This window comes from Notolabrus celidotus, chromosome 12 (genome assembly GCF_009762535.1).
Source record: "Notolabrus celidotus isolate fNotCel1 chromosome 12, fNotCel1.pri, whole genome shotgun sequence".
NCBI lineage: Eukaryota > Metazoa > Chordata > Actinopteri > Labriformes > Labridae > Notolabrus > Notolabrus celidotus.
Genome location: NC_048283.1, coordinates 33237415 through 33250007, shown reverse-complemented (window position 1 = coordinate 33250007; position 12593 = coordinate 33237415). Strand labels below are relative to the sequence as shown.

At 41.7% G+C, this 12593-nt stretch overlaps 1 protein-coding gene across 1 annotated transcript in view; it reads right to left on the bottom strand.

The window, feature by feature from the left end:
• The window catches only part of LOC117822409 (plectin-like), a 90221-nt gene that overhangs the window by 50052 nt on the left and 27576 nt on the right, over positions 1-12593 (bottom strand). Inside the window, exon 3 of the mRNA XM_034697115.1 lies at positions 5727-5788. Coding sequence (XP_034553006.1) covers positions 5727-5788 — 62 coding nt within the window. The remainder of the gene's footprint in view (positions 1-5726; positions 5789-12593) is intronic.

Genomic DNA, 12593 nt, shown 5'->3' with positions numbered 1-12593 from the left:
TATGGTGGTGAATTAAAAAGCAACATCTTCATCAGTTGTAACAGAGGCACTTTGTGACACATTTCAGACTTTTTTCTAGCTGTTATATAAGTTGACTTTAGTAGTACAAGGTGAGGAATTCATCGCTGTGAGCAGCCAAGTCTGGCTCCTGCTCCAAACCAAAGTGCAGCTGTCATTTCTGACAAATGATAGAGAGGTATACATAACACATCAAGTGGGATGAATAAAGGTGAGCTGGTGACCTCAAAACAAACTAAACACAACAATACAGAAAGTATTTCATGACTGTTTTGGAATTCAATTCATTCACAGTCATCACTTGTGTACAAAACTGAGGTGTATGCGGCTGCAATCAGACGGTGACACAAGAGAGAGGTGATTGGACGTGTGGTGACAGTGCAAGAAAACAGGGAACAACAGGAAGGAAAGTTTCAAAAACTGACGGATGGGACATCCTTCATGCAAAGTCTGCATCACCACACAGACATGTAGTAGAGTCATTAGAAGTGGCAGTACTTACCTCTATACTATAATAATGCTGGCAGAAGACAGATCAAATATGGAGGAATAAGAACATTTGGATGCGTGATGGAAAGAAAGCAAACAGGTTAGAGCGATTAGAGATTATGAGGATGAGAATTAACTTGAAATGGGGAGCAATTATTAGGAGAAAATGTAAATGTAGTTTATTACAAGGAATCATAATGAAGTAAGATAAAGAGGAATGGATATTCATGAGTCGTATGAAAAAGTGGAGTGGATCTCTTTGACTGTGTTTGCTCATGGAGGTGAACAAGGCCTCGGCCCTGAATTGGAATGGAAGTAAATTTCCCCTGCAAGTTACAACAGTGTCTGATTTATGTTGGCAAGAATTTCAACTCAGTTATCCAACCTTGTGTGTGCTCCTCCCTGCCTGCAGAGACAAGACTGAAGCTACAGGGTGGATCTGAGTGAGCGAGTGAAGGCAAGACAACACTGCCACCACTAGGGTTCAGTGTCTACTCATGTAAAAATACTTCTGACTGTTTGTTGTGCAATGGAAAACAAGCAAACGTTCTGTACTACAGTCCTCAGCTTGGGAAAATATATGCATGTTTGAGCTGCAGACTCAAACATATGAAGCTTTAATCATCATAACCCAACACTTAAAGGCATGATGGTTCACTTCCTTTGTTCAAACAATGATTTTTAGTGTGCTGTGTACTCATGAGCCATCCATCACCACCCCTCAATTACTTTGCAGTGAAAGGCGGGGGTCTTTGAGGCACACTGTCACTGCTGAAAGGCGTGTGTCATGCTACAAATTGCCCTCTCAGAGCTGCTATGTAAACTTTTCAAGGTGAAAACAATTAGCACACGTCTGACAGCTCCTTCCTGGTCCCCCTACAGAACGACTGTCTGCTAACAACCACTTAAGCATGCCTCAAGTTTTACGTAATGAGAGTATCTTCTAGTGTACCTCCTCTAAGCTCCCATGGGTTCCTTCATTAATGGGTAGGTAAATCACCCTGCAGTAAAAGCAGCTTTTAATCTAATATGGTGTGGCTTCAAGGAATCAGCTTTTATTCTGCAGCTGCTCTGACACTTAGCTCTGTCTGACACAGTGAAAAAAAAGATTTACTGAGCAGAGGAAACCACTGGATGGCCTATTTACAGCTTTCGTGATGGCACCCAACCTACACTCTGCTCCTGTCGGGTCAGTCATAAAAACATTAAATCAGTTTAACATCAGTTTAGTGTAAGGGGAGCAGTCCTGCACAGTCAGCCAGAGTTAACACTCTCTACTGCATGGATGCTCCTTGTGATTTCCTCTGCTGTTCAATACAGGTGGTGGGATGCTCCCACTTTTTGGAGTTGATGCTGCTCTTAGCTAACATATCAGGATGGGGGGGAACTTGTTCTTTAATTTAACAAACTGGGTTTTTTCTTTATCAATTAAGAGCATTTTTTTCTTTATCAATTAAGAGCATTTTTTTCTTTATCAATTAAGAGCATTTTTCAAACCTTTTTTGCATTTTGTTCTCTTCACAATTAATAAATACAGCTCCAGAGTAAATATGTGTTATAAATGTGATAATAAAGGGGTTAAAAACTCAATTTCTACATACAAAATTTTACTAAAAATGATATTCAATGCCAAAAATCTGGGAGTGACTGCTTCCTTTTAGAAGATTATTGGGAAAGCAAATAAATCTGTGATTGTTTTCACCACAACCTGTGACTGTGCTTCAATTTTGATTCTATTTTTTGCATATATTTGACATGACAGCTGAAGAGAGACAGGAAATGTGGGGAACAGAGAGCGGGGGAAGACATGCAGCAAATGGTCGCGGCAGGGAGTTGAACCAGCGACTTCTGCGGACTTCTGCGGATTTCTGAAGACTTCTGAAGACTTCTGCGGACTTCTGCGGACTTCTGTTGACTTCTGAAGACTTCTGAAGACTTCTGAGGACTTCTGAGGACTATAGCCTCTGTATGTGGCACGCTTAGACCGCTAGGCCACCAGTGCTCCAGTGATTTATAAAACCCAAATCACATTTATATACGTTTTAGGGTATTTTACACAGAATAATAACACAATCCTAATCATTGTGTATTTTTGTACCTTTTGCCACTTTCTTTCAGTCTTGCATTTCCATCAATGAAAGCATTAAGTTTAAGTTGGGCATGAAGCTAGCCTCCCAAACTCTGGAGTCTGTGCAGCCCATGTGCAGCGGTAGACCCTCACCATCATGGGGCTCTGGAGCAGAGGCTAGGATTTGCCATTTCAGAAGAAGCTAAGTGAGTCCAGATGTTTATGACTCACCCTCATCATTCACAGAGAACACTTAAGAGAAACTCTGTGTGTTCACATAGTAGCAGAAAATATTAGCCCTGCACATTCATGGAAAGGAAAACATTCGCTTTGTGCTTCTTTTTTCTCCCTCTTATTCCATTTCTGAAATAATAAAATAAAATGAATGGCCTTGTGTTTTTGAGTGAGGATGCAAATAATGTGGAAGCACTTAATGTCGTAAAGTTGTAAATGTGCTGCTGCCAATGGGGGGAAAGGGATATTTTACTGCTCTGTGGGAGGGGAGTTGTGTTATAGGGGATCATTTTTCACTCTTAATGAGGAGCTCCAGAGTGAGGAGCACCGCCTGTTTGACTTCAACCCCCACCCTGACCTGTTTACCTTGCTCAGTGCGTGATGCATTGGAGGGCTTTCAGGTCAGGGGCGAGTGAGGTAGGCGAGAGTGGATGGATGCTGATGGATATATCACACGGTCTCTCAGTTGGTGACAGAGTGGACTTCTGGTGGGCCTCCCCATCACAGGTGATGTTGGCAGAGGAGTGTGATGTGCTCATGTGTGTTTATGTGAGTAGGCAACGGTTGGTAGTTAGAAATTCCTAGTAGTCAACTACAGTGCACAGGTGTGGTGATGACTATATTTCAGACAATGATAACCTGTGAGTCAAAGTAATCATCTTTACAAGGCAGGCTGGGAATCTGATGACTCTATTGTTCTATATAGTTATTATGTATAAAATCTGGGTCATTTTGTTCAAGGACTGTGATGTTTATACCATAGACTCTATAAATAATGGACGTAGTATCCATGACGTCACCCATCTGTTTCTGAGCACTGTTTTGAATGGGTGTGTATGTGGTTTCTGCAGCCAGCCTCAAGCAGACGCTCGATGAACTGCAGTTTATAACACTTTTGCATGGGCTTCATATTTTGAGACTGGAGGTTGCTGCTTGGTTTATACTCACATTATGTCATAAAACCTCTCACATGTCAAAAGATTATCTCCCTTATCTAAGGGAGATAATAATAACTGCCAATTTATCAAGGCAATATATCTCATTACCTCGATATGATCACATGAGTATTTGTTTATCAGTTAGACTTAAGGCTGATTTATACTTCTGTGTCCAATCGAGGCATAGCCCACATCAGTGGTCCGCGTAGCTCCCGTACCTACGCAGAAGCCTACGCACGTACCTGACATGCACCTCCTCCAAAATGTAACTACCCGTGGAACTGACTCGGACTGCAAGCCCTGTGATTGGTCCACTCGGTGGTATTGTATTTCCTGCATCCTGCATTTAAAGCACTTCCCGGATCCCCGCTCATCGTCCGTGTATTTCATCTCCTCCTCTCTCTTCTTCATGTAATCATGTCTGTATGATAAACAGCAACATGTATCAGCTGTAGATTAACAGAACACACTCTGAATCTCTGTGGAAAAGGAAACAGAGATCGTAGCGACCGGCTATCAGAGAGAACACACTGCATTCAAGCGTTCAAGGAGAATTACTGCGTGTCACGGACACATCGACGCACAAGTATGTGGGGCTCATGTCCGCGTCAGCCACTGCTGTGTAGGGGTGACTCAGAAGTAGAAATCAGCCTTAAGAAATGAGAACTTGTGGAATGTTGCAGAATGTTTTTTTCTGGTCACCATCTCATTTTGTAAAAGAAGCAGCAGGTAAAAAAAGATTAAAAACTTTCTCTGAAGGGAGAAGCAAAACAAAGCTCACTCTAACACACTGGCAGCCATTTAGATCAATAGGGGACAAATAGTTAAAGCTCATAAGTCATGTACATTGAGCACAGGCAGAAATCTTTAATATCAAATTTGTACAGTAAAACCAAGCGGCAACCCCCCGTCTTGAGAAATTAACCCAATCAGGAAGTGTTGAAAACTGCAGTTCCTTGAGTGTCCACTTGAGACTGGCTCCAAAAGCACCAGAAGATACATACACACCCATGATAAAAAAAAGCCCATCTCTACAGCCTGGTACAAAAACAATATTGGTCTGAATATCTAATTTCTCTGTCTGCACCTGCTGTACAACTTGACTGACAGATGGCGACTGGCAGCCGTTAGCGAGGAGGGTGAAGTCCCCCCCTCAGCTCTGCTTCTTTGTCTCTTGTAATCAAACATTAGGATGAGTCAACATTTCCAGTACAGTAACCACCATCTTTGGGCTTCTGCTTCAGAGACCAACGAGTGATATTACTAATCAATGATTCATACAGTCTATGTATAAACCGCACATCATGCCACATTACTCTTCCTGTTTTACCGCAAAGCTTTGAGTCAAGGACTGAATAAGCTAGCTAGAGGCAACATCCTGTCACTCAAAGCAACCATGCCCTTAACTATTCATTACTTTAAGCTTTGAGACAATGTTGTATGAAACTTGTAATGAGTGGATTGCAAAACTGACAAAACAAACAGATTAAAACAAGCTTAAAAAGGTGTTTAAATCATTCTGAAAACAGGACATATTAACATTGTGCTCTATGGGGATTAACTCACTTTTGGAGTAAGCCTCATGTGGCCTCTTGAGGAACTGCACTTTTTGGCACTTTGCTTATTCTGACATTTTCAGCTGCATATTTTGCAACATTTATTAAAGACTCAACACAGCACCCTGTGGCTGAAGGCAAATCAGTGTGATGACTCATTGAGAGAAAATCTGCTGTGTGCCTAATGTATTATTAAGACCTGAGCCACAAACAAGGAATGTCAACCTTAGATGTTATGGACATTTCATTGACTGCTTTCTTGCATAACAATCATGGAAAGTAAAACTCTTGATCACTTTTGTTTGGGTCTCATTTTTTTTACATATGCACCTGATCTGTGTTTAAATGAATGTGGATCATGATGCTGTAGGCATGTGTGAGCATGAATTTAGGAATGACTACATCTCAAACACAGGCTCTTACCTTTATTAAGTGCTTGTTCACCCATTTTGTGAAGGTCTTCTTCTGTACTCGATCTCGCTCATCTGCGAAACAGAGAAATTACGGTTAAAGATCAGGCACTCATAAAAAGAAATACAAATATTCACACACTTTCTTTTCAAGGTATGAATTACATCTTGGGTGCAAATGAAAAATAACAGCTTATGAATGCTGTATGTATAGAAGTTTGAGGTTGTATTTATCTGAAACACAAGCTGTGAACAAAGGAGGACATCCACTCGTCCATGTAGGACTAACAGATTCATGCACGCCTGCATCTGAGTCAGACCACATCAGAGCTCATTTGTTGTCTGCAGATGCACCCTTATTGTCTCAGAAACATTGTGTGTGTCAGGTCACGACACCGGTGCCAGCTGGGCTCTTGCTGACAAAAGGATTCCTTCACCAAATGTTCTTGATGAGTGGAGACATGCTGTACGATCACCACAAGACCTGGCTGGTATAACTATTAGAGTGCAATTTTCGAACAAGAAATAACAAGATCTTGGCAAGGAACACACCCACTAAAACAACAACCCTGCATACACCCACTCAGTGATGTGTTATTGGATTCAGGTAAAAAACCCACAGGGTGTGTCCCTGCAGCATTTATTATGGACACATCGGCCTGTTTTCAGGTCTCTGATGTGGACTCACATGATCTCCAGTGTCAGGTTCAATGAGCAGTTTGAATTTCACAGGATGGAAAGTGTCACTGTGAGACTGAAAATTCAGACATGTTTAGGAATTTTCCTCACTCACTAAAGAACCATCCTTCATTGACTCACATGCAGGGTCCCAGATAGGACTCTAGACACAAACTCAAAGTCCTCTGTCTTATCACTTTAAAGGGAGTCATCACACTGTCTATCCTGACACACCCTGCAATGAAGATCATAGGGCAGTGATTCAAAGCTAAACTGGCGCCCACAGGCTACATTTGTTTTCTCAGTCGGGTGTCAGCAACCACTTCTGCAAATGTGTTATGGAACTGCGTTGCCATGGAAACCTCATACGGAAACCACAGACCTTTAACCTCATCGTTTATCATTTCAGCCTAAGCTTCGACACCGCGATCCCGTGTGGTTCTATTTTCTGTCAGGGGGGTCAAAAATGTCATCCTGAGTGGAAGCGTTGGTGAGCGGTGGAGGGGATGTTGCGAAATGCTGAAGTAAACAGCACAGTTTCCCCGGAGGAGTCGCACCTTGAACTGGTGGGTCTCTGAATTCTGTTCGCACTACATTACCTGATCAGGTTTCAACCACTGAAACTCTTTATGGCGCTGTTTGCACATTGTAAGTGGAGGGTATGTGAGTGTATGGGGGCAGAGGGAACTTCAGGATCAAATGTCAGCAGAAACAAACAGGTTTCAATGAAGTGGAAAGTCTACAGTGTAGATCTGCATGGATGTTAACAGTCCATTTCCTTTTTGTGCCACTTCATATTTCTACTCCACTAAACATCAAAGAAATATACATTTTTATTTTACTTAACAGCTTTAGTTCTTACTTCCCCTGCTGACAGGTCAGTGTTTTGCATGCAGATTACAAGATGAGCTGATCAAATATGATAACAGCTCAGCTCCACTATAACCAGCTACCTATGCATTAATATCACAGGCTTATATCTAATCCCACCCCAGAGGAGCATTTCTTATTTACTTTACTTGTTGAGTGATAGTAGTCAAACTATATCCACCAATGATCAACAGTTCTCAGACATTATTATAATGACTGTGAGACACAAGATAAATACAAACAGATACCTGCAGGATCCTATCGTGTTAGTGAAATGACTGCTTTTGTAAAATATTCAAGTTACTTCAAGGTGTTATGTCTAAATTTGAAGTTGAGTTTTAAGAAGAAATGGAAGAGAAAAGGAAGAAAATGTCAAACATCATTCACTCCGGCTGCTGTACAGCTAAAGGGAAACAGTCCAGTGACTCACTCGCCCCAAAACACACACACACACACACACACACACACACACACACACACACACACACATGCTGCTCAAGAGAAATTGTGAATGGGCTTTGCTGACCAATACAGAGGGAGGAAGCTGCTGATGCATTAGGAAAGGGGTGTATCCTCTTGTAAGTCAGTGTTGAGAAACACTGGACAGTAAGACCAAGCATGAAAACTGTATGTTTAAAATAGAGCAGCAAATTGTGCTGTGACATCCAACTGATGTACCAATTCATGATATAGACTGCATACAAGTTTCACTAAATAATCCTCAAATGATGCAAACACTCATCACGTCAGTCACCTCATTACAGGGAAAAACCCACTTAATTCTTGCCTGGCAGTATCTCACACAAACAGGAACAAACAGTTTAAGATCAAGATAATCTGGTCTCCATAACTACCATAACACCGGTACCTTTTCTGCCGTCTGTAGCCTTCAGCATCCCCTGGTAGTACCCATCGTCTGAGGGCAACCTGCCTCTGCCCACGCTGTCAGAGGAGTAATTCCTGTACCTCTGCTGCTGAGAGTTCATTGTCAGCGTTTGTCAGCACACACAATAAAAATCCTAATGATAAAATATCCTTGGTGGTTTTTCCCCTTCGATGGCAACTTCTGCTTCCCTCGCTCCTATCTGTCCCTCTGGCCCTCAGCTGGTCCCAAAGTATGCAGTCCTGCGGCCAGCACTTCACAAACCTATGATTTCTCTCTCTCTCTTTCCTCTTCAGCCTCCTCACTCCCTCATTCAGCTCGACTCTGCCCTTCTTTTTCCTCCTCTTTCTTTTTTTTTTCTCGTCCTCTTTCCTCCCGCTTACTTTATTCCTTTCATTGCAAACGGTGCCTGTGGGCTATGAAGTCTGGGCCTGTCCCTGTGAGTGATGCGTGAGTGTGTATTTAGTGGCGCTAGTGTGTGGAGGACATGGTGGGTAGGGCTCTGAACACACCCCTTCCTCTTACAGCGTGCTGTGTTTCGCTGAGGCGAGGAGGAAGAAGGAGAGGCGGGCGAAGGGTGAGGTGTGGTAACCTGCATGCGCTATAACCTAATCTCTTCTTTTGCGCAAGACACACAAGCTGAGTCATTAAGACCACTAAAAAAAACCAGGATGACTTTGAAACTCATTTAAAGTCTGTTTAATACATTATGCACAGAGAGATACTATATAGATTTTCAACAAGAGCCTCTAAAGGTAAAAAGGTCTTTACAGTCCAACATAAACTCACATCTCACTGTTAATCATTACTTATTCACAGCATTCCTCAGAACTCTGACACTGAGAGTTACTCACTGTGTCCAAAAAAGAGAAGTGAGAGGGGGGAGGAGATGATTTTGGGAAGGGCTTCAATGGATTCCAGAAAGTGATGAATGACCACACCCTGAACATCTCTGATTTACTGAGAGACTTTATTACTGAGTGTAACTTCATCTAGGTATGAGAAGGGCTATCTTCAACCAAAAACACACACTCTTTTTCTGTTTCTGTCTATGTTGTACCTCTGTAATCATCTATGTAATGCACTTCTTATTTTATTTTGAATGCAAGCATTCATCCAGGTGTGTGGGACACTTTGCCTTTTACTTGATGGAGTCTTTGCTGGTTGAGTTCCTGAAGCCAGAGCTCCTCTCTATTGCAGCCACTGTAGTTTCTTAGTCTAAATGATCATTTCCTGCTCTGTGGCATTCAACCCAAACAAATTAGAGAACAGCAAATGCATCACTTCCTGTGGACCAGTGTTTTCCCATTGTGGCGTAGACTGATTGCCTAAAAGAGCAAAAACTGTTCAAGATTACTCCCTAGATATACAAGATATTTTCCATGAATCATTTTGCAGAAAGTAGAGGAAAGTAACTCTTTGGATTCATCAACCAGTGACTGGTTTAGCTTAGCATTTACACTGCACCCCATTTGCAGAGGCTATAGTCCTCAAAGTAGGCGGCCAGAGTTTGAATGTTGTCCTCCATTCTCTCTTTCCAGTTTCCTGCACTATCCACAGTCCTATTGCTAAACTAATGCATAAAGAAGCCCCAAAAATAACTAGAAAAAAAATATCTAAATGACAAGTAAAGGAACTTTTCGCAGTTTAATCAGCAATGGTTTTATTCCATCAACCCCTATTACCTTCTGCCAAGAGCACCTGGATAATGATAAATACTGAAACATGTCAGAGAGTCAACTTAGTCTTCCAGACATAACTTACCAAACAATGCCATGACAGATAACAACTGAGCAGAGTTTGGTTTCTGTGTTTCTTCTACTGAATACAGAGGATTTTGTTCCTCATCGTACAAGATGCATAGGTTTTTTTGGGGGTGTCCCTGCAGCACGTACCTCCAGTAACAGTGATTCCTGATTCCTGTCTATTAAAATCCTTGGAGCTCCATTACAGTCCCCTATAAGTCTAGTATATGTGCTGTGTACTGCTAACCTGGAGGGCAGGGTGTGTCCTCCTGCCTCTGCTAAATCCTGCCCCTCCAGCCCTCAGGTGAGTATATATCCCCGACTGACATCACTTCATCTGGCATCCTGAGCTACTCTCTTCTCTAAGAGCACTGGGTGTTGAACCACGACCTGCATGAACATGAAGGCACTTAATGTGTCAGTGTGAGTGTTTCTGTGTGGGTGTGCGAGAGAGTGTGTGTGTGTGTTTGTGTATGTATGTGAGTGTGTTTTTGTGTCCGTGTGAGTTGACTCATTTCGCAGCCACGTTAGCAAATTTGGAGACACACCTTTGTAGTTCCATACAATGTCTAGGCAAGCTGAGGAATTAGGGAGTGGTATGTGGGCAGGTAATTAAATGAGAAAAGGAAAGGACTCATATCAAGTACAGAACTGACTGTAAGAAAAAAGACAGGACTCCATTGGGAAATACTTGCAGCTTGGAACTGTGCGTGCCCTCGTTCAATTCATTTAGTGCCAAGGTATCAGGCTTGATTGAACCACAAAATGCCTATAAATATTTAAGTTCATTAAAGGTATTCACTGCAGAATACAATAGAAAGTAGTTGAATCAAACAGGATATTACTGGTTATCTGAGATGTAGAAGGAACAGCAGGTTGTAACGTATATATTAGGAAACACGAGCAGGGGGGACCTGACTGGGAACAGGCGAGGATGCAGAAAAGTGTGGAACATCTTAGTCATGAGATCTTTCCACCAAAGAGGAGACATATCATTAAGGTCTCAACATGCTTATTACTCTGTTCCCTCATCTGGCCTCATCAAAACCAGATGGAACACTTGGGCTTTTTATACGAGCACAGAGGGAGAGAGCGCTGGCTAAAAATACGAGGGGAGAGTATTTTCTTTCTAAATGACAAGTTTGAGGTTTGATGCTTTCTGGGGGTATTGATGTGACGAGGAAGTCACTTTTCCTCTAACAACACTGAGTTTGCATCGCTGTGTGCACATTTGGACCTGGATACAAATGACTGTGTTAGCTAAAGTGACTTGCAAAACTAGTAGGGATGTAACGATTCATCTTCTACATCGATGTATTGATTTATATTCCTATGATCCGACTACATCAATCTGTGCTCGGCAAGTTGGCCTTCTGCACGACATATATGGATCTAACATCGTTTTAAAAGGTCATAAATGGATTGTATCCATACTAGGAAATAGCACATTGGATTTAAGCACGGCAGACTTTATATGGATGTGTTTTTTTTACACTTTTAATGATAAAGACGTTAAACGTTACTCAATTCAGGCTGCCTGTGTGTGACGTCATCACCACGCGCCAGCAGACAACAAAACATAGCATGGCGGACGGCAGAGAAGAAGCCAGGGGCTGTTTCCGAAACGGCCTGCTACATACTACTTACTAATGTAGTAGGCAGTAGGTATTGCCTACTACATACTGCGTTTGAATTTAGTCTGTAGTATGACTGTTCTGTTCGATCTGTCATGCAGCATGCTGAGCCAGACTTCGCTGGATTTCCGGTTTCGGAAAGCGGAAGTAAACAACGGCGAAGCCGATAAATAAAATGCTTATTTAGCATCCATTTATGATTTAAAAAGTTAGGAAGTGGTTTATATGTAATTTGATAACTTTCACAGCACCCAAAAATGGATTTCCTCCCGTCAAAAAATGAGGACAAAGAAAAAGCAGAACGAGCGCTGTGCATTATGGGAAACAGTACGCGAGGCAGACTGGTCCGATGCATACTGAGATATTTTCCCGTATCAGTACACATCCAGGGAGTTTTGGCATACTGCAGATTTTGCTCTTGTTCACATACAACTTACTACATACTGAATTTTGGACATATCAGTACGTACTGCTAGTATAGTAGGCGATTTCGGAAACAGCCAGGGAGTGAGAAATCACCAAGCCATCATTGCGGTCCAGTGTTTGGAAACACTTTGGCTTTTGTAAAGACGGAGATGTTCTAAATAAGTCGCTCACTTTCAATATTGAATATTGAAATACTGAAAACGAGAGCAGAAAAGGTTAACCTCCTGTTAATTCAACCTGAAGTGTTGGTTGCACTTTATTCAAATAGAATAATGAATGGATTTGCAATTAATTGTTGTTTACTTGTTTGTTTGTATCCATAATTAATTTATACCTGATTCACAAGAAACAACAGGAACCTAGAACTGTCCAGTATCAAGGGATTTATTTCACAGTCACTCTGGTTGAATTTTTGGGTAAAAAGTGACTGAATCGATTTCAAGTCACTGAATTGTTTTGGATCGTATCATTCTAAATGAACCAATATCCTCCTTTAATCATATCTGCAACCAAGAATCATGATACGAATCGTAGTTAAAAAGAATCGTTACAGGAGTACAGTGGCCATGCAGTAGGACTGTCAACGAATATTCTAAATTCGTATATATATTTCAATATAAAAAAAAAAAACGGAGATTCGATTG